Raw genomic sequence first — 20,695 nt, 5'->3', positions numbered from 1 at the left:
CAGGCAGTGGTGGCTGTGGTGATGCCAATGGTGATGATGAGACTGTGAGAGCAGACGTTGGAGGTTGATTTTGAGCTGTGCAACAACCATGAGATCTGGCGGATGAACGGAAGGAAGGGAGGGAGGAAGCGACTGCACGAACGGAAAAGGGTGGGGGTGTCAATCCCCTTGATCGAGATACTCTTACCACACCGGGAGGGCCAGTGAAGCCGGGTTCTCCTTTGAATCCGGCGAGACCAGTGGGACCAGGAGGGCCCTATTAACAACACCGCCGACAAACATTCAACGCGCTAGATCAATCGTCGTGCGCGATTGCAATTCACGGGTGTAAATCCATAAACATATACATTCTCACGCATGCGGTTCGAAGCGCTGTACCGTGGAGCTTCAGAATCAATATTAATTGCGGCGTAATTCTACCTCTAAAGAATACACGTACATATTAATATATAAATGCATACACTCTTGATTTAATACCAGTAATTAAAGTAACCACTCCCCTCCCCCATGCGTACAGAGAGACAAAGATCTTGCTCTGCCTTCATTGATCGGCAAGGGCAAGTGCCTGTGAGCGAACACCACCTAGTAAGGGCAATTCAGCACATGAGAACGTGATTGTGGTGAGCAACACGCTCAGCCACCTTTGCCTTCCCGGTGGCTATTTTCACACGCAAAATCAGATGCTCTTATAAAAGCTTCCTCCACCCCACACACACACACGAAGAGAGAGACACACTGAGAGAGACACACACACGCAACCTACACGCACACACACAACGCGCAAGCTACACACACACCGAATACACAATCATTCAGAATCTTTACAAACACAACGTCTGCCGAACAAACAAAACAAAAAGCAATAAACATCACAAGAGAAACTTCGGCCTGCCTATCTCATGTAAATTTCCTCCTCTAAATATTCTCGGTTATATAAATAAATTTAACCCCCTCCCTCCTTAAAATAAATAATAGACATTAAACATGATATTTTAATATGTGGCACTGCCTGGTGCAAGTGTATAGAGGGCCCTATCGTGCAAATAAAGGCAAGGCGAGCGCACGCTGGAGGAGATGAGATGACTCCTCCTGGGGAGCTTTCAGTACTCCGCGTCTGGAATTTAATTCGGGCCCCTTCCTATTTCACTTTTAATTTTCGCCCCGCACGCCCAAGACCTTTTGTGATTTTTCAAATGAACAACTGTAATGTTATACGCGCGTGGCTCTGCATAAGGTACGATTTTTATACACGGTCCTGTGTATATATGCGCAAAGGACAAGGTGCAGCCCTTCAATTGAACCTCGTGGCGGTACCGCGGGGTACCATGGGACCCCGGCTCTCGCATAATGTCCGTGATGCAGTCATTCTTAGTCTGTTGATGGTCGGCGATGTGGCAATCGACTCATCTCGACGAGGGATTTTGTTATGCTGATGTTTGGCGTTTCGACATCGCGGAGTGTGGCACTGATTTCGGATTGATTGGTACCCCCAATCGCGGAGTTAAGTACACCCCTGGGAAAAAATAGTGTCCCAGAAAAAATATATTAAATTGCCTCGACCAGTTTAATCTAATCGACTAAAGCAATACTCAGTTATCAATCGTTGGTGTGAGGGAGAAAGACATTTTCTCCTCCTAATACCACCGGGTCAGGCAATCAGCGAACTTAATTTTTAAAAATTATACACACTTGGAGTCAATTACCATTTTTGGTCTTCCTCGGAGCACTGCAACCTCAAATAACGTAAAAAATATATATCTTAATCTGCGTCTTCATACAGATGAACAAAAAACTTCATCTCGTCAGAGCCAGGCGTGCTTTAGTCTGTGGTCGGCAAATCGTAGTCACCGTCACGCTTTATGATTTTTGTCCACCTATCACCATCGTTGACTACAATAAAAACAACTAATTGTTGATTAATATTTTCATCACTGCCATCTGTTAAAAATTCCACATCCTGGGTCAGCCGGCCTGCTTGGCTTCTGCTGTCTCATTGTACGTTTTGTCTTGCTGCCTCCAAATGGACTCAAGCGGCCTCCTCCCTTCTCCTCCCTCCTCCTCCCCTTCTCTCTCCTCCCCTGCTCCTCCCTCCTCGTCAAGCCCCATCGTTTCTCGACCAGATGGGACGAGCGTTCGTTGTCTGTCGCAGCTCCGGCCGTCTGAATTCACTGCCTCCATAGACTAATGCCCATAGACTCCCACAAAGACCCCTCGACTCACTCAGAGACCCCAACACTCACTCAGAGCCCCATAGTTAACATAGAGTCTCAAAGAATCGCTTAGAGACTCATAGACTCACACAGAGACTTTTAGACTCATACAGGCTCACATAGAGTTCCCATCACGTGAATGTTTTCGATCATCTGGGATTCACTCTTTCCTCCTCTGTCACTGCATCACGCATCGGCGTTATCACAGCTCTCCGAATCTGAAGACTTTTCCCTCTTTCCAATTGATTCTCCCGTGCCTCTGTTCGCATGACAAACCATCAATAACCGAATTCGTAATTTTGCGAATAAAATTAATACTCGGTGGGAGAATCGGTGAATGATTGCGGCTTCAGTGGGCAATGGGAGAATTGTGAGAGCGAAAAAAAAATGAACGGCTCTCGTGCTGCAAGAGTCACGGGCGCAAAACGCACGGGGCACCCCAAATGGATATTTCCATCACCCCTGACATTAACCGGTCAGTGTTATGCAAGCTTTGCAGCGCTCGAAATGCAACGTCCGAGTGCCACGATAGATCAGAATCAGAATTTTGTATGCATACTGGAGGAATCCGATGAGCTATAAAGCTGTTTTCTTTTCACAGACTTCCATTAACCGTGCCACCAAGGCCGAAGGCACGTTTGCCCCTGTCGGGTTCTCACGGAGAAACGCGGACAGGATTCTGCCCGAGAAAAAAAACTAAAATCTGAAATAATCTGGCAAGGGTAAGCTTTCTTCACCACGCGAATTAGGCGCACAGTGTGTCTCGTCACCGAAGTGAGTGCCAGGCCAGCGATCATTACCACTTGGAAGCTTGGAGACAATGGTGATAATGTACTTTGCCCATGGTTACTGAATGAGAATATTCCAAGGTTTTTTTTGTCTGTCTCCTTTCGCTCAAACCACCGACCACACAACACCAATTTGCTTTTACGAACACCCGTCAAACAGAATAGCGCTGGGACAATGGAGCACACGGATACGTAGATGTGCACTTTGAAGACGATTCTGCTTTGATGTGCGCTGTGCGCCTTAAATGCGATGCATCAAAGTTTCCACGGCACTCTTTCCCTCTTAATGCGCGCACATCAATCGTGCCTTCAATCTCATGATCGTAATAACAGCAATTTATATTCCACTGTTCGACGGAGGCTTCCCGCCATGCGGTGTCAATCTTGGTGGGGGGAGGGGGGGTGATTGACCATACTTCACCACGCTGGTCAGTGTGGGTTCGTGATGCGGTGGGGGGAGCCAGGGATCGTGTCAATCGAAGTAGACAAACGTCTGAACATAGTTCCGTGACCCGCAGACCTCGTGACCAATCAACGGGGGAACGGTGAAGCCTTCATCCAGTGGTGGAATAACGAAGGGGTGCAATGTAGAATAAATTATGAAGGCATCGCTATCCGGCCAGGAGGCTCAGCGGCAGTACCAGCTGCAGGTGGAGAGTTCAAATCTACGTTGGGGGTCGAATCAGCTCATAATCCCTTCCTCTCCGGGGTTCACTAAAACAGGGACTACTTTGTTGGGGGGGGGGAGTAAACAGCGGATGTCCTATGGATAGACTTGCTCCAACCATATGAATGGCTGCACACAGGAGATAATGGAGATATTCGCCACTGAAATGCTCGTTCAAGGATCAAACCATTGGCTTTTGTTTAGAGGTTTTGAAAAGGATTCCTCCCTGCACTGCATACACTGTTCGTGCAAACATAATTAAGAATTAGATGAATATACGCTCTCCGATAAGGCTGTTGATTCGCAGTAATTAACACGTCGTCTGAGCATTTCATTGAGCGTATGGGATTTGGGCTCAAGGATCTTGTAAGCTAATTGAATGCTAAACTCCGAATGAAATTCGGCCTCAAGCAAGCCGAGTGAGACGTAGCCTTAATTTGAAGTCATATAAAGTTGTATTTTCAATGTCCCATTGATCTGCTCTGCTTCATATTGAAATTGGATTCATAATAAATGAGAATTTCAGCGCCTTGAAACTCTACTTAGGAACAAGGACTATAATTATATTGTTATGTTTTTTCCCCATTTTCAGTAACGATGCTGGGAGACAGCAAATGTAAGCATCTTTCCAAGTTAATTGTTTGAAATGAATACACGTTTAACGACACGTACATTCATGCATGATACGTGCGTGTGTCCGTGTAAAGCTGTGCAAATGACACGTACGTTAGTATGTATGTACCTGCGTACGTACGCAGGTGCGTGCACACAAAGGCAACGAGGCCTAGTTATATATATATTTTTATAGGCCGACAGCACCTGTCAAGATCGACACGCCATGCAAGTTGGGTGGTGTGGCCGGAACACCACCTTTGTCTCTCCAGTGCTGATGTTTGCACACTCTTATGAGGCCGATTTGATCCGAGGAGAGGCCGGTTCGGATACTACTTGCCACCGATATATTAGTCACAGCCGAGAATCAAACCCAAGCGACCGGGTTTGTATAGACAGGACGCTAACCACTGTACCGCCTTCTCCCCACACAAATACACAAGACAGACGCTGCAAAGACAAATTTCCCCCGTATAGCCTTAACAGACTGTTGGGGCAAGTGCTGTTAGCTAGTAGCACCTATGAAGGCCGGCACGGTCACACGAGGGGGTGGGTGGCCAACACCACGCCCGGCTGCCTTTGTCTCCCCAGTGGCGATGTTTACACACCACACCAGGTACTCATTTGAGGCCGAGTCGACCTAGGGGTGGCCCACGACCGGTTCAGATAATCGTCACTGGTGTTGGCCGTGAGCGGGAATCGAACCCGGGTCGCCGGGTTCGTAGCGCAGCGCGCTAACCGACCGCTACCATACCGCTCCCTAAGACAGACGCAGCGGGCACACACACACACGCACGCGTATGAGTACATGCACATGCAGTGTGCGCTGAAGTGCGATGGGTAAAACGTGAGCTCGAACCATCGTTCCGGGCGTCCCGTCTTCTCCTCTCACTCCGGGAACGCCGTCTCTTCCAGGAGATCCTGGCTTTCCGGGTTCTCCCTGTGCCACACCACGAACGACAATAAAATGAACAAAGTGGCACGCTCGTAAAACGCGGAGACACTCGCGGCCACCACCAACGCGTGACTCAGGGGCCTTGCTCCAAAGAGTGTGGCGCAACGCTCTGATGCGTCTCTGATGTGTTTCGGTGGCTTCTGAGCTGGTGATGGAAATTCCACGTCCCTCCGATGGGGCCCAGTCTGTTCTTAGGACGAGGGCTGTTAAATTATAAAATAAGTAGTCGCACTCATTTCAGTAACCATACAGGGACAATGATGCTGACAGTAATCTTGATTTAAAACATCATCGTGCACACGAGTGTAATTTATAAGATGTTGCCCACACAGGCCATCCTTTAGCAGGCCAAACAGATAAAAGTGCAAGGGTGATGAGATCTGGCCTCTTGAGTCAGCACAGTCCATGCCTAATCTTGCAATGGCCGCTGATGTTCTCAGGCTCAAGTGTAGCCTGGCATTGTCTTGTTAAAGGAGGCCTTTTGCCATCTGGCAAACTTTCATTACATTTCTCGACATTCCAAAAATTGAACAGCTCAAATTTTGTAACAGTGAAATGAAATGATTACTGAGAAATTAAACAGGAGCCATCACTTTTGGGACAGCATGTTCATATTCAGTGGGATCTCACCGGGTTCAATTAAACGGTGCTCGTCTTCTGCTTGTGTGCGGCACGACACTCACAATATCTCTACACAATTCTTTAAAGGCATGCGACGGTTTCAGGCGAGGTCGAATGTCCGAGGTGCAGCGTTCAATTCGACGAAAGGGACTGCGCTGAAACATGTACGCACCTCTCTTCCTGTGAGACCGGGAGGACCCGAAGGACCCTGTGAATAGAAGGCATAAGTCATATAATCAATGCTGACAAGGCATCGACAAGAGCACAACTCCAAAGTGCAGGATTGCCTGGCACTCCACACCAAGCTTGACTTTTTATTCTTCACGTACAATGGGCGACTGCAAGACATGTGGCTCGACTTCCTAACTCGGAAAGCAAGAGGAGGTCTTGGTGAAACTTATTTCTCTTCATGCGCCCTACCCGCCCTCCCCTGAAGTAAAATACAAGTCCAGTATCCACATTGGATGTTGCTGCACCACCCTCTGCTGTCCACTACATAGCCCCTCGCAGCCTATAACACCTGCCGCGCGTGTCGGATACCCATCCATCAAAAGGTAGGTGAGAGTGCAGTGGTCAGACAGTGCGTGGCCCAAACTGTGTTTGGCATCTGAGATCAGAAATCTGAATCTTTATTTAGACTGCAGGAGGACCGATGTACCTCTGAAGATATTTTGCACAGGTGACCAGTAAGGGGGCCGGGTCAGCGAGACGAAGAATACATAATCAAGTTACAAATAAATAAATGTAAAATAGAAGTACTAATTCCTTGGAGATGTGATGAGATCGGGTGCGTCGTAGATGACATGGGTCATAGGCAGGGCCGGATTATGCCGATGCTGGGGCTCTGAGCTATGTCAAGCTCAGGAGGCCCTATAAAATTACAAAAAAAGTTCATTATTCTCACAAAAAGGTCAATGCACATGGCAATTGTAAAAATTTATATTCGCAGATATACATCGGCAAAAGGTGCAACATTTGATTGCGTAACACTTTAAGCTTTGCATTTTTTATTCGTATTTAGAGCCCCCCCCCCCCCCCACGATTATAATGTTAGACCGAAGCTGTAGCTTACACCTAGACCCGGCACCGGTCACACGCCATGCCCATTCATTCAATCACCCACCATTCAAACGATATCGCGAGAGCACGACGCACACTGGCTGACAGAAAGGGCAGAGGGGGGGGGGGCGTCGATAGACTAAACTAAAGCCGCCAGAGACTCACAGGGGGGCCGGGTGGCCCGGGGGAGCCGAGAGGACCCCTGCCGCCCTGTGGGCCAGGTGGGCCCTGCAAAGTAAACACCGCGGACGAGGACACGGGATGAGCAATCGGTTCACCCGGGGGGCAGGGTCGGACACACGCACGACATTATCGAGGCACTTTGTTTTTGCTGTTGCACGTTTTGTACGCAAGCACGACGTCGAACTTCTTTCGCGCCGTACGTAGCCATTCGTGACGCATTGACCACAAGCGTGCATGGTTGACGCTGGGGAGCGATGGTTGTAGGACGTCGGTGCTGCGATGTGATGAGATCGGCAGAGACCCGGGTTCGATCCACACTCACGGCCACCAACGGCGGTGACGATTATCTGAACCGGTCCTTGGCTTCCTCCCCTAGGTCGACTCAGCCTCAAATGAGTGCCTGGTTTCGTGTGTAGTAAACATCGCCACTAGGGAGACAAAGGCGGCCGGGGATTGGTGATGGCCAACCATTCCCTCGTGTGCCATTCCAGCCTTCATAGGTGTTCGCTAACAACACTTTCCCCAACAGTCTGTCAAGGCTTTGTGGTTAATGGAGACTTGCACTTTTAAATCTAGATTGAAAACAAATTTCTTTTTAGAAATGCTTTTGTGTTTAGTTAGCTCCGTACGGTGCGAGAGATGTTCAATATACATACACACGTGACACCTTGCAATCGTTGTGTCTATTGGTGTCTGAACTCCTCTATTCTTTGTCGGAAAGGGTAAAGCTCCTTATATATATTTTTAAACATTCAGGGTCATTGGGTCACGCTGCACGTGTCTCCTCCTCCCCCCGGTCAGTCGCTCGGTGTGTCTGTGTGTCTGTGTGTGTCTGTGTGTGTGTGTCTGTGTGTGTGTGTGTTATCTCAGTCAGTCGACCCGTGGCACCTGGTTCTGCCCCGTGACCTCTTGCCAGCGAGCGTTTGACACTTCACGTGGCCTCAAGGTGCACATGGCCTGGCACAAGCGTCGTGGTGACGTCACCGCCACTTTGTGGCGAATGGCGGTGTTATTGTTGTGTGTGTGTCTGTTTGTCTGTGTGTGTGGGTGTCTGTGTGTGGCACCAGCTCGTACAGCTCTCTTGACAACGAGGGAACACGTTGTTTGTGGTGCCTCTTACTTTCTGGAGCGCCTTATAATGTGGAGGATATGGCAATAGCAGAATAGGTTTTACCCCTTTCTGGCAATAAAACAGACGTTAAGATGTTCGAACACCAAATACAAGCCTTTTGCCAGTAATCAAGTTCGCATTAACCGCACGTACTTGTGGTGAACATGCAAACAAACTAGCTCTGATAATGAATGTGTGCATTGTCTTTGAAACTGACTTGCCTATACCAGAGACAGTCTTCTTCATGGCCCAGCCTCCGTGTTCCGACACTTACTGTTCATACTTTCATACGAGAAAAATGTCCCATGGTATGGCAATGTAAGCAGGCATGTTTTTTTTACTTTTCACAACTTACCACTGTTGTTAATCCTTGAGGGCCACTCGCTCCCTGAAAATAATGGACATTTTGAGATAAATCCTGATCACAAAAAAACAACCTTTCCAACACTACAATTTTAAGAGTAAAAGCTAAAAGGTGCAGCCCTGCAATTGCCTTCCCACGTCACTGCTGGTGGATGGGCCTCGGACTAGAAGGAGTTCTAGAGAGCACCCCTAAATGGGTTGTTTGCCTACTCCTACCCACTCCCATCTCATCTCACTCTACTCCCCTCCACGCACTCTCCTACCTCTCCCCGCTCATCTCTATAAACCCTCCATGCACCATCCGCTACCACTCAACCTACCCTCCCACCACCAGCAGCCCCAACAAGGCCTTCCCGTTGAAATCACCGCTCAACAATGTCCACCACTCGCGCCAGGCAGGCGTCAAAGAGCGCTGAGTGGCCCTTCACCTGACTCAGAGCAAGAAGCGGGGGAGCCTGGGAGTTGTGTGGTGTTGGTGAGATCGACGAGACTGCGAGTCCATGCCGTGGGGTCGCTGCCCCACCAACAGGGGGTGAGGAATGACGGTGGCGGGTGGCAGCTGCCTATGCCCCCCTCCCCCGCTCCACCGAAGTTGAACATCAGTGGGGCGCCCGGGTGGGTGACAAGGCTGACGCGTCGAATGCCTGAGGGGGATTTACCTCGAGGGGTGATACGACCCGGGGCAGGAATTGATTACGTGACTCACGCCTCCCTCCACCTCCGAGTGGGTCATTAGGCCCGGCACTTGGGCAGGAGTGACGCAAGGCGCTCGCTAGACCCGAGATGAGACTGTGCGCCGTGACCTCCCGCCGTGGCTGCGAGAGCGCACCTAGCCCGGTACAAGCCGCGGCGGAGTCACCGCCACTTCACGGCGAGCAGCAGGTGTCTGTGTATCATTGTATTTAGACTTGTATACGTATGCGGGGGGCGGTAGGGTAGTGGGTAGCGGTTAGCGCGCTGCGCTATGAACCCAGTGACCCCAGTTCGATTCCCGCCCACGGCTAACACCGGTGACGATTATCTTAACCGGTCTTGGGGCTCCCCTAGGTCGACTCAGCCTCAAATTAGTACCTGGTGCGATGTGTAAACATCGTCACTAGGGAGACAAAGGCGGCCGGGCGTGGTGTTGACCGCCCACCCCCTCGTGTGCCGTGCCAGCATTCACAGGTGCTGCTCGCTAACAGCACTTGCCCCAACAGTCTGTTCAGGCTATACGGGGGCGAGGGTCTTTATCTTTGTATGTGTGAGGATCGACGTTCACAACAACGAGCGGAGCGTCTACTACACAGTGAGGTGGCACGGCGGGGAAGGGCACAGGTGATGGCATCTGCCAATCATCTCGGCCAGTCAACCCATAACACACGGGGCCTGTCCCGTTGATCTCCTGGCAGCCGAGTCGACACTCCACGTGATGGCCTCAAAGTGCACCTGGCCCGGCCTAAACACCGTGATGATCACGTCAACGGCACCGAGTGGCGAATGACCGCTGTTTGTATGCATTTGCTCTTTGTATACGTGGAGTATTAACCTATATGCCTGTGTGTGTGTGCCGTGCGTGTCTATTAATTCAATGTGCAGTGACATCGCGGGCACCACGTGGATGTGGGTGCAGTCCCGGCCCGAGAGGGGCTCGGTGAGCGCTGACAGACAGCGCTGGGTGGCACCACGCTCAGCGTGCAGTGCCGACCCCTACAGGATGGGGTGTGAAAGTGCCGGCCATGGTAATGGGGTTACGAAGGGCCATGGCACTCTGGTTGACCCTAGAGGACACGTGACCGGTAACGTCTACACAGGGCCCCCAGGTGGGGACCAGGGGTGGTCACGTGTCAGGGCCGAGATCCTGCTCGAGGGTTCTCGAAGGTGGCCGTGGCTAAGGGCGGGGCCAGCCACGCCACAGGGGATAGAAGCCGGGTCCCCGAGAGGGACCGGCTGCTGTTGTCATCCTGAAGAATCTACGTTCTACGTCCTACAGAGTCACCAACACGTGGAGCGGGACCCAAAGCTGGGCTCCGGTCCGTTGTAGCTCGTTACGTTGTAATTAGTGTAGTTAGCCTGGTGGTCACCACCATAGGTTGTTATTGTGTTAACCCAATGTTGGTGTTAAAGAAATGTGTTGCCTCCAAAGAGTTCGGCTGCGACTCAGTTGAACTCACTACAAATGCACAGAGAACTTACCTTTGGCCCAGGGGGACCGGGGGGACCTGCAATACCTGCAGGACCCTGAACACACAAACAACAACAACCCAGCACTTAATGAGAAACACTTCAATAATACCTTGAGACAATAGGGCTTTCAATATATTGACAGTGTTACTGTATCATGCCAGTGCTTGTTGCGAGAAGGTATTTAGCCAGTGTGGAATTACGAGCGTGTGGGTGAGGTGTCTGGGTCTTCCCAGCGGCGGTGCTCATTGAAGGCTGAATCACCGTGGGTGACCACATTTCAGGTGCAGCCGCTTGCCACTGGTATTGTGCGTGGCTGGAAGTCGAACTCAGGCTACTCGGATTGGTAGGGCAATATACAACCGATAATCACACGCAAAAAAAGATCCCCCGTGTAGCCTCAACAGACTGCAGGGGCAAATGCTGTTAGCAAGTAGCACCTATGAAGGCCGGAAGGGCACACGAGGGAGTGGGTGGCCAGCACCACGCCCGACCGTCTTTGTCTCCACAGTGGCAGCAAAGACAAAGACCCCCCCCCCACCCCCCGTATAGCCTGTAACAGACTGTTGGGGCAAGTGCTGTTAGCGAGTAGCACCTATGAAGGCCGGTACAGCACACGAGGGGGTGGGTGGCCAACACCACGCCCGACCGCCTTTGTCTCCCCACGTCGCGACGTATCGCAAGGGCAGAGGTGCACGTGCCGTCCGGCCAGTGAACCCACGACGGGTAATCCGTTACAAGTAATTTTTAAATCAGCGCGTCACTGTAATGCGATTACGAAAGTTAACACACGGGTAATCCCGTATTATTATTATTATTAAAGTAACCCTTTCCTCAGTGCGTTTGTGCGATTACAATAATTTAGCGTGCATCAGGGGGCTCCGCTGGGGACATGTCGTGGGCAGCAATGGGCAGTGCAGTAACATCAACGGCCGTACTCGAATTGCCGTGCTGCCGCGTTAATATATGCCCTCTGTGTCCACCAGCCGGCTCCGACTGATCAGCGTGGTGAAGTATGGTCCAATAATCACCCGTGTCCCGTGCATGGTGGGTGCAGAGGCCCTCATCCAGCAGTGGATTAACAAAGGCCTGCGTACGTGTACGTTGGTGGATTAGCCTCCCAACAGCCGTTTACATTTGGCAGAAAAAAACATTTGTAAATCATCGCAATGATATGAAAAAGTGATAAAAAAAATGTGTGAATGCTTTATGCAAGTGGCTTGGGTTTGATGTAAGTGTTGCAGCAAATGCATGCATATCACGACGCAAGGCCTGTGGTTATGCAATCGCAGCAGAGTTGTGTTAGTTTCCTGGTTAAAATAAACACCATCACATTTAGTAGAATTAAGGGACCAAAAACAACGTTTAACTTCAGAGTGCATTATAATTTAAATGTCAAATCTGAGGATTGTTACAAATCATGTAAAAATAAAAGTTATCCGTATACTTTTTAAGCTGCTCTCTGAAGTGGCATCTTTAAATAAATAAATAAAAATATCCAGGAGGGTCATGCGTTGAGATATTCGGTCAAATTCTCCCCAACGAGCCTTATATATTTTTTTGCAATTTGGGAGAGAGAAAGGGGAAGAGATAAAAAACAACCCTCACGCTTCGTACGAGAGAATTGCGTTGGACAAATTACTCTGGGTTCAATTGGTTTCAAACTTCTAAGGCAGAGGCAACCCAAACTCCTAAATTGCTTTCAGTCACGTGCCTTGCCACTTAACATTTATTTACACAGGAGAGCACATCAGTAGAGTGTCAAGACGTTTTTTTTAAATTCAGGGTCCTGCTCGCTTTCACAATGGGGGTCGATTGCCATGTTGTCGCAAGTGATACATTTTTGGGTATTTTTTCAAATTTGGCAAACATGAACCGTAAAGCCGGCACACACACAGGGCCTACTGATTTGTTTTCTTCCCGATACATGATTGTCGTCATCAGTAAACCAAGCAGAAATTTGCTTCCTCGGAAGTACGATGCTTCAATTCGAAAATTGAATGCGGGCAAACAAATATCTGTTACTGCGATTTTACAATTCCTTCTCCCCCCCCCCCCCATTCGGATAAGCAGCGCTTATTGGAAGACGGAGACGCTCACGAGAAACCCTCTGATAAGATTTGACCAAGGGGAGTTTTTAATTTCACATACGACAGGTGCCGACAGCTCTCAAGTAAAGGCTGGGGGGGGAGGGGGCTGTCCCAGGGCTGTTTGTTCCAAGCGGGCCAGCCTGCGGAAATGAAAGTCACGTGACCGACTTCTTATTTTCTCATTTTAAATATTGCTACTTTTTGCTTTTGTTCTCGCTCTATTGATGAATAACGTAACACCCCCCCCCCCCCCCCCCCCGTAATATGAACAATGCAATAAAAATGTCCAATACACTTAATTACTTGGCAAACAATCCAAGAACGGTGACAATTATACGAGTGTTTTGTTAAGCAGTATATATATATTTTTTAGACTGTGGCGCCAATTATATGACAATTTGCATTCCACGGGGGTTGTTGTTACGAGACCAAGACAAAGCGGTTTCGGGGACTCCTACAGCCGGCATTGGTTCGTTTGATCACATCGGAGAATGGGCAATCTGGCAGATGATAAGCACGGCACCCCGAGTTCCAGGCTTGCGACAGTAGGCGACGTTAAACGGTGCTCATTCACGCTCAATAAAATGTGGTGCTCTACGCGTCAATCCGCCGGTAATATTTTACGAAGTTATCTCACGAGGCAGGGCTATAATGATGCGGACCAACCGAATTTGCAGTGATGGTTTTCTAATGTTGCGCCATTGGGAGTAAATGAGCCGAGGCCATGAATCTCATTTGCTTCGGAGAATCCGGATCTGGTTTCAAGTGGCTGGGACTCAAACCCAGGAATCCAGCAGTGTTGGCTAGATGTCTCCGACTTGGCCATTTTCAGACTCTACAGCCAGATAACAATTACTGTTAAAACAAACATCTTTAACTATTGCAGGAAACATCGGTTCGTGTATGTTGAACTTCGTTTGCACGCTAATCGGAGGTGCGATAAATAATCTCGCTCAACTGAACACTCCATCGGGCAGTCCTCATTTCTGCTGATGGCTCTGAGTCAGTGGTGTAAATTCCACATTCCTATGACGGGGGCCCAGTCTTACCAAAAGACAATCACTTTCTGTTAGGGTGGAACTACCCTGGACAAATAACAGATCAGACTCAGGGGGGTGGTGACCAACAAGGCACTATCCAATCACAAGAGCCCTGTGGACCAAGAGGATGACGAGTGAGATTCAGTGCATGGTGAAACCTTTATACCTTGAGAGAAGAAATACTACTACTACGTGGCCTGCGCCAAACGTGAGCCAGCATTACGGTTCAAATTTGAAAAGTTACCCGCTAATGACTCAACTGGGGATTCACAGCAACGTCGCTCCCGACTGCGAAATTAACGCCGGTGTCGACTCGTGCATGCATGTTGAACTTATTTCGCACCGTACGTAGCCAACCGTGCTCATTGAAGGTGCGGGGGGAGGTCAACACAACGGCTTTATGATACTAGTAGCCTTGCACCAGTAGAATGGCACGTTTACCAAATGTGCTAATGAGTTTGATGATGATCACAACGATGGTGGTGGTGATGATTATGGGGCTGAGTAGACCCAGCTCGAGTGCTGCACTTTGAGCTCCACCCTGTTGGCTTGTTGTTGGCAGTGCTCTAGCGTTCAGTAAAAGGTGAAATCTAATTCAGAACAAAGAGGGGGGAAATATAAATAATTTGCAGGCGACATACCGGGCGGCCCAGTGCTCCTGGGAAGCCAGGAAATCCCTGATCATGCAGGAACGTCATGCAAAATTCAGCAACAGGAAGTTAAATAAAAAAAAAGGCAGAAAAAAATAGACTTCATTTCTCTTGTTGTTTTTTTCTTCACCCAAACCAACTAATGAGTCGCCTCCATCTGTGCTCACAATGATGTCACCTGCGGCTTTAAGATGATTGTTACTTTTAAGATGCACATGCAGGTTAAAAAAAAAAAATTCTCCTCCTCCTTTGCAGCGCTTGTATTCCTTGCACGATCGCAATTAAGTCTGCGTGGTACAAAACGGTGAAAATATGCGCGGATTTCTACAAAGCTTCACCAAGTTATTTTTCAAATTTCAGCCGTTAAATTAATTCAATCATACGCAAGTGGGAGACACGCTTTGAGAGACATTGTCTTTTGCAAGAGAGATCGAAAAAAGGGAAGGCCTGTCTGTGACAGGCATTTATGCTGCAAATCGACCACTGATTGAAAACTCATTCCTGAATTGAAAATAATTTGTTTTTGTGCGTTTAGTTTGTTATCCTTCCGCCACAACCTGCGATTAGCACGGTTGGCTACGCACGGTGCGAAAGAGGTTCAACATCTATACATACTGTCTTTCTCACTGCTGGATGAAGACCTCCCCCTTACGGTATCGCCATCCGTCATATAGTTCTTCGATGCCACAATCCGTCTCGATTTTGCACAGGAACTTTTGATCTCATCGCTTCCGTCTCCAAGGTGGTTGTTGTCTCGGCAATGTTCCTCCTTTAGGCGACATTCAATCTCGAGTCTCGTCCAATGGCCTTCATCCCTGCCCAAGCCGATCTTTCTTTAACTGTTACGATGACGACGACGATGACGTCTTCGGTATGTATTTGAAAAATTTAGCGGCCATTAGTTTTTCCCCTAAAACGTTCGTAAAATTCACATTTTATAGCGTAAAAATAATTACCCAAAAGTTGCTATTGGTGTCATGTCGTGAGCCAAAATAATCCATTGGGAAATCTCACAGCAAGCGGAAAGGCATTCATGAAGTGTTGCACTTCAGGGCCGCCATTAGCTTCACGAATGTATACTTTATTTGTCTCGGAGATACCTCTGAAGTCACCTAAAGACAAGAAACAGCAACACCTTCAATTTGAGTTCCCCGCAAAATCTCAAATTATACGACAAACTGAAATTGTTTTTCTTTTTACAACGCTGAGATTACCAGCTCGCTGCTCAAGGGCGGCTGAAACCAGAATTCAAACACAGTTTTTCCGGCTGTGTTGGACTTGGCCATTCTGAGAACCCTGATCGCATCTGTCCAGTGCTGGCTGCATTTGGAGTCAAGGCAAGGCACAGACGTGGGACGACTATTGCATTGCGGCCATTCATCCGATACAGGGCAGTGCTGCAAATTACTCTTAAGTCTCAGTGGGATTGCACGATAATAAAAAAAAAATTGGATAAAAAATTAGGTTCGGCACTTAAACGTGGCAACATATCAGAAATGAAAATAAATGAGCCAGTTTGACCGCCAAGCGATGGACATTACTCTCGTGTGGAAGAGCGGGTGGGAAAGTGCTGGCACGCACTGTGTGGGCCAGCGGTCACTCGAAGACATCTCCGAGGTAGCTCTGTGATTTCTGCTTCCGTGGGTCATTCTACAACACGAAGAGTTCTGCTGCTGATTCGCGAGTTTCCTGATTTGGATTGTTCGGTTCGTGACATTACACCGGGATGCAACTGGGGAAATAAAAACAAAATATTTTTTGAATAAAATTACCCGGTGAGGCTTTTGCAGGATAGCAAATTGAAATGGAAAATCCTGAATGTTGCCATATTATTTTTTGCGTTTAAATAAATCTAATTTTGGTATTAAAACCCGGATGTCTCTCGCAAAAGAGGTACCCGTTTTCTCAACGGGTTAAGACACCGCTCGCCATTTACCATGGGAGCTAACGGCGTGTGGATTTCCAGCGAGTACGTAAATTGAAGGGCCCAGAGGACAATAACCGTGCACGTTGCTGCTCGGTTCAAAGTGAAATTGCTTTAACTGCCTTTCTCCCATTTCTTAATTATGACAATTACGGCAAAAAGGATTCAGCGGTGCAAATCGCTGCATAACCCCCCCCCCAAGGAGAGTAATTTGGTTCAGCCGCCAAATTGTCACGCATTTAACAACAAGAAAGGTAAGGAAATTAAGTACGATCGCGATTACTTAACAAAACATTTTTCGAAATCAAGTAATTTGAAAATGTGTTTTTATATATATAAAAATAAAATACGAATTGTGAAGAGGGGATTCTGTTGATGCTGAAAGGAAGGAAAGATGTTAATATTCAGGCGGTATCTCTCTATGCAGAAAACTTGCAAGGCTCTGCTGACAGAAGAGATTCAACAGATTCAGCAAGGGGGGTTGTGGGTAACGGAATACATTCGAGTTATTTGGGTTAATTGAGGAATCAGCCCCCTGGTATTCACAGGATATATATTAAATCCTTTAATCTGTTGTGATAACGTTACAACTCTGATAAGTTAGAAAATAAAACGTCGATAAACATTAAATGTGTGTTTTAACAGCACAGCTTTAAAACGTTTACCATGTAATATTTTACCATGAACGCTTTGTAATTGGAAAGCTGGCTGAAATGTTCACTTATTCCAATTCGTAAAAATTGATGGTTTGTAAAAATGTAAAAGTGGCGAAAGCAAAGGTGCAGTCCTGCAAGTGCTCGCTCACGCCCCTGCTGTCAGAAGGGCCTCCTCCAGAGGCGATTTTGGCCGACTCTACCACACTGCCAAGACATCTTGGTCGAAGCGGAAGTACCCACACTGGACCCCACCACAAGGAACCTACCAAATAACTACGGTGTGTCCATTATATACTGCTGGATGAACAGAGGCTCACAGTGGGGTGGGGGGGAATTTATTAAAAATTCTAGAATTTAACCTTATGGCGGTACCCCGGGGTATGATAGTACACTGAGTCTTGCATAATGTCCGTGATGCGGTCATTTTTAGTCTGTTGATGGTCGGCGATGCGGCAATCGACTCATCTCGACGAGCTGTACTCACGATGCACCACTACGGTGCGTACCGCGAGCGTTCAGGGTTTCGGCGCAATCGTCCTCGCTGCGTTTCGACATCGTGGAGTAGCGCTGATGTCGGATTGATTGGTACCCCAGTCGCGGAGTTAATTACATCCCTGGGAAAAAATAGTGTCTCAGAAATAAAATATTTAATTGCCATTTTGTATTATTTGGTACCACGGGGTACCGCCATGAGGATCAGCTGCTTCAACTGCCGTGCTGGGAGACTGAACTGGTGACCTCTCGGGTCTGGCGACCTCTGGTGACCTCTGTATGAATTAGAAATGACACGGTGTCACTCTGCTCACTCGAGGGATGGCGAAGCGGTCAACTCCATCTGTGGCCCTGGATTCCAGGTGCCAGCCCAAGTTTGTCTCCCAAGTGCTGGTGGCAGATACAACCAAGCTATGTTTTATTTTACTAGGTAAGAGCCCACTGAGCTACGTAGCTGGCCACAAATGATAGCTCAAATAAGTGGCTTATTACGTGTAAATGTATAGCAGCCAAATACTATAAACACATGTTTGTAAATGCGGAGGGAATAACTGGAAGACCCGGATAAAAATCCACACGACCACGGGGAGAACATGCAAACTCCAAATATACAGGCGCCAGGGTCGACATGGAACCCACGACCTCCTGTATACCAGGTAAGAAAGTTAACATCTCCTAGCCACCGAGGTGCCACATTTTAGATACACAATCAACACCAGGTACTCATTTTAGGATGAGTAAACCTAGACGCGCCCCAAGACAAGTCCTTGCACCGATTGGCAACTGGTAACGTGATCGTCGCAGTCTGGGAATCGAACCCAGGTGACAACGGTTGCGTGGCGGGAACTAAAAACCAAAAAAATCACTGCGGTCACTATTTGTCACTCCTCTTCACTGCTCGTATATACAAGCACACGTACAACGCACGTGCACTTAATTGTATACCTATTCAAATTGCCTCTGTCCAATTTCGCTGTTATTGTAATTTGCTCGAACAATTTTTTATAAAGTCCTGTGAACACAGGAGGGCTGATGCACATGCAGGCACGCACGTGCGCATGCGTGTGTGTGTGTGCGTGCGCGTGCGTGCGCGTGCGTGTTCTCCGCGCGTCGCATCTCCTCCACGTCCGCTCTTCCTGCAGCCACTTACGTTCAGACCTGGGGGACCTCGAAAGCCACGCGCTCCCTGAAAATATGAACGTTGTCACCGGCACAGGTAAAGGGGTGAGGTGGGTTGGGGGGCTTAGAGGGTGGAGGTCACAGAGCGAGCGACTGACAGAGGGAGTAGAACGCACGTACGGCAAGCACGCAGACGAGTGAGAACCCAGCAAACACGTAACGTCAGGCCAACGTTGAGCGGAAAGGTTTCAACCACATGCCAACATTCGCCCGATGTTGCTCGTTTACTGGGAAGACACGTACACTACAGTCACGCGCTTAAAACGGAGTTGGGTGGCGCTGTGGTTCGAGCTTTCGACTCACAAATAGGTGGAGGGGTTGACTCAGCCGAGCGTCACCGTGACGACTGTCGTCACCGTGACGATTTTCCCATCTTCATCATGATCATCACACTACCACTTTCATCACCATCTTAAAACTCCTCATCATCTTAATGCCGCTGTAAGCGTCATCATCATGAGCAGCAGCCACGGCAGGATTCATCGGCATCACTGCCACCATAATTTTCATCATCAATAATCACAATTTACCACCACTGTCACCATTACCACCAATTTCACATCATTTTGGTCAATCAACATTTTCATTGCCATTCTCAACATCATCACCATCATCATCTTGAGCAGAAATAGTAGCAGCTGCATCAACCATCTCTGTCATCACCCTCATCAGCATCATCATCCTCCTTCCGGGGCCAATAAAATTAGCAGCACCGCTTTGCAGGAAGCGACCATTGGATTGTCCTATATCAGAGTCTAGCACCTGCCATAGGACTATGGAATTAACACAAGCGGATGAGCACCATCAATGGAGGTGAGTGCTGCTTCTCATTCGTTTGAACGACGTAACAATCAATGTCAAAACGTCTCCATCCCATTCTAGCCAGCGGCCAGAAAAATTCACTATTCCCATGGCGAGGTCCAGGAGACATCCTTGTTAAGTCAACCCCAGGCTAGGATTGTGAGCCGAGTGCTTTCACCACATGGCCAACTGGTTCAGAGATCCAACGAGTCAGAAAACATGCAACACCATTCTGCTTTATTACATTATACAAGACTTTTTTTATCCCCCCCCCCCCCCCGTGCTCCTGTTTCGGAGCGTGCCTCGATCTATAACTGGGTTCCCACAACATGGGCGCGTATGAGGGAGCGACACGCGTCCTCACCCCCCTATCAAAGACCGAAGCGCAGGCATTGGGCCTTTTTTTTCGGCTTCTGCGGAGCAACATTCAATTTTGAACGCGGTGACGCAACGCAAACCACGCGGTCCGGAGTTGTGCGCGGCGCGCCCTGCGGGTCCACGTCTCTCGCCGCAGCCGCAGAAGGGGGCAGTGTGGGACCTGGGGCATGCTGGGAAAAAGGAAGGCACGCCTACGTGTTTACTTTTGTTGCTGAGAAATAGAGAGGCTGAGGAGAAGAGGAAGATTGTGAACCTGGACTTATAAACTATTTTATATTTGACCAGGTAAGGTCCACTGAGCTCTACGGCTCTTTTTCAGAAGCGTCCTGGCCGCAAATGATGGCTTAACGAAGTGGCTTATCACGTGGACATTTATAGCAGCCAAATACTCGAAAACGGACGTTGATTCTAAATGGAGGGGAAAAACTGGAAGGACCCGGAGAAAATCCACGTGACCACGGAGAGAACACGCAAACTCCCAATATAAAGGCGTCATTGTCGTGATTGAACCCACGACCTCCTGTATACCAGGCGAGGTAGTTAACATCTCCTAGCCACCGTGAACATGCGCAGGAAATCTACAGCACGGGTCGCTGGGGGAAGGGAGTCCCAGACATTGGGGGCAGGAGAGGAGAAGGAGCGACCTTTAACTTAGCCAAGGTTGACCGGGTGAGGGAGAGGCAGGGTACTTCGTTAGAAATCTTTGGTTGCTGGAGCATACAGCACGTGGAGGGGAGGGGAGTAGAGTGAGAT

At 48.6% G+C, this 20,695-nt stretch overlaps 2 protein-coding genes across 7 annotated transcripts in view; both read right to left on the bottom strand.

Annotated features, from left to right (window-relative positions):
* The window catches only part of LOC142930618 (uncharacterized), a 71,410-nt gene extending 60,184 nt beyond the window's left edge, over positions 1-11,226 (bottom strand). The window contains exons 1-6 of one of the 2 annotated variants that reach the window (XM_076073540.1): positions 10,745-11,226; positions 8,562-8,594; positions 7,078-7,140; positions 6,026-6,061; positions 5,137-5,217; positions 188-256 (exon numbers count right to left, since the gene is read on the bottom strand). In XM_076073540.1, the coding sequence (XP_075929655.1) occupies positions 188-256; positions 5,137-5,139 (72 nt within the window). In that variant the 5' untranslated portion in view covers positions 5,140-5,217; positions 6,026-6,061; positions 7,078-7,140; positions 8,562-8,594; positions 10,745-11,226. The other variant, XM_076073541.1, reaches the window with a different exon arrangement.
* Positions 11,227-11,253: 27 nt separating this feature from the next.
* The window catches only part of LOC116951108 (uncharacterized), a 191,394-nt gene continuing 181,952 nt past the window's right edge, over positions 11,254-20,695 (bottom strand). For 3 of the 5 annotated variants that reach the window (XM_076073536.1, XM_076073537.1, XM_032969515.2), the window contains one exon: positions 11,254-18,770. In XM_076073536.1, coding sequence (XP_075929651.1) covers positions 18,561-18,770 — 210 coding nt within the window. In that variant the 3' untranslated portion in view covers positions 11,254-18,560. Of the gene's footprint in view, positions 18,771-19,832; positions 20,113-20,695 lie in introns of those variants that run through there. The other 2 variants (XM_076073539.1, XM_076073538.1) reach the window with 2 other exon arrangements.

This window comes from Petromyzon marinus, chromosome 42 (assembly GCF_048934315.1).
Source record: "Petromyzon marinus isolate PM22_M1 ecotype Great Lakes invasive population chromosome 42, UKy_Petmar_22M1.pri1.0, whole genome shotgun sequence".
In the NCBI taxonomy this organism is placed as follows: Eukaryota; Metazoa; Chordata; class Hyperoartia; order Petromyzontiformes; family Petromyzontidae; genus Petromyzon; species Petromyzon marinus.
The sequence above is the reverse complement of the archived record's forward strand: the minus strand, read 5'-3'. Positions and strand labels throughout refer to the sequence as shown.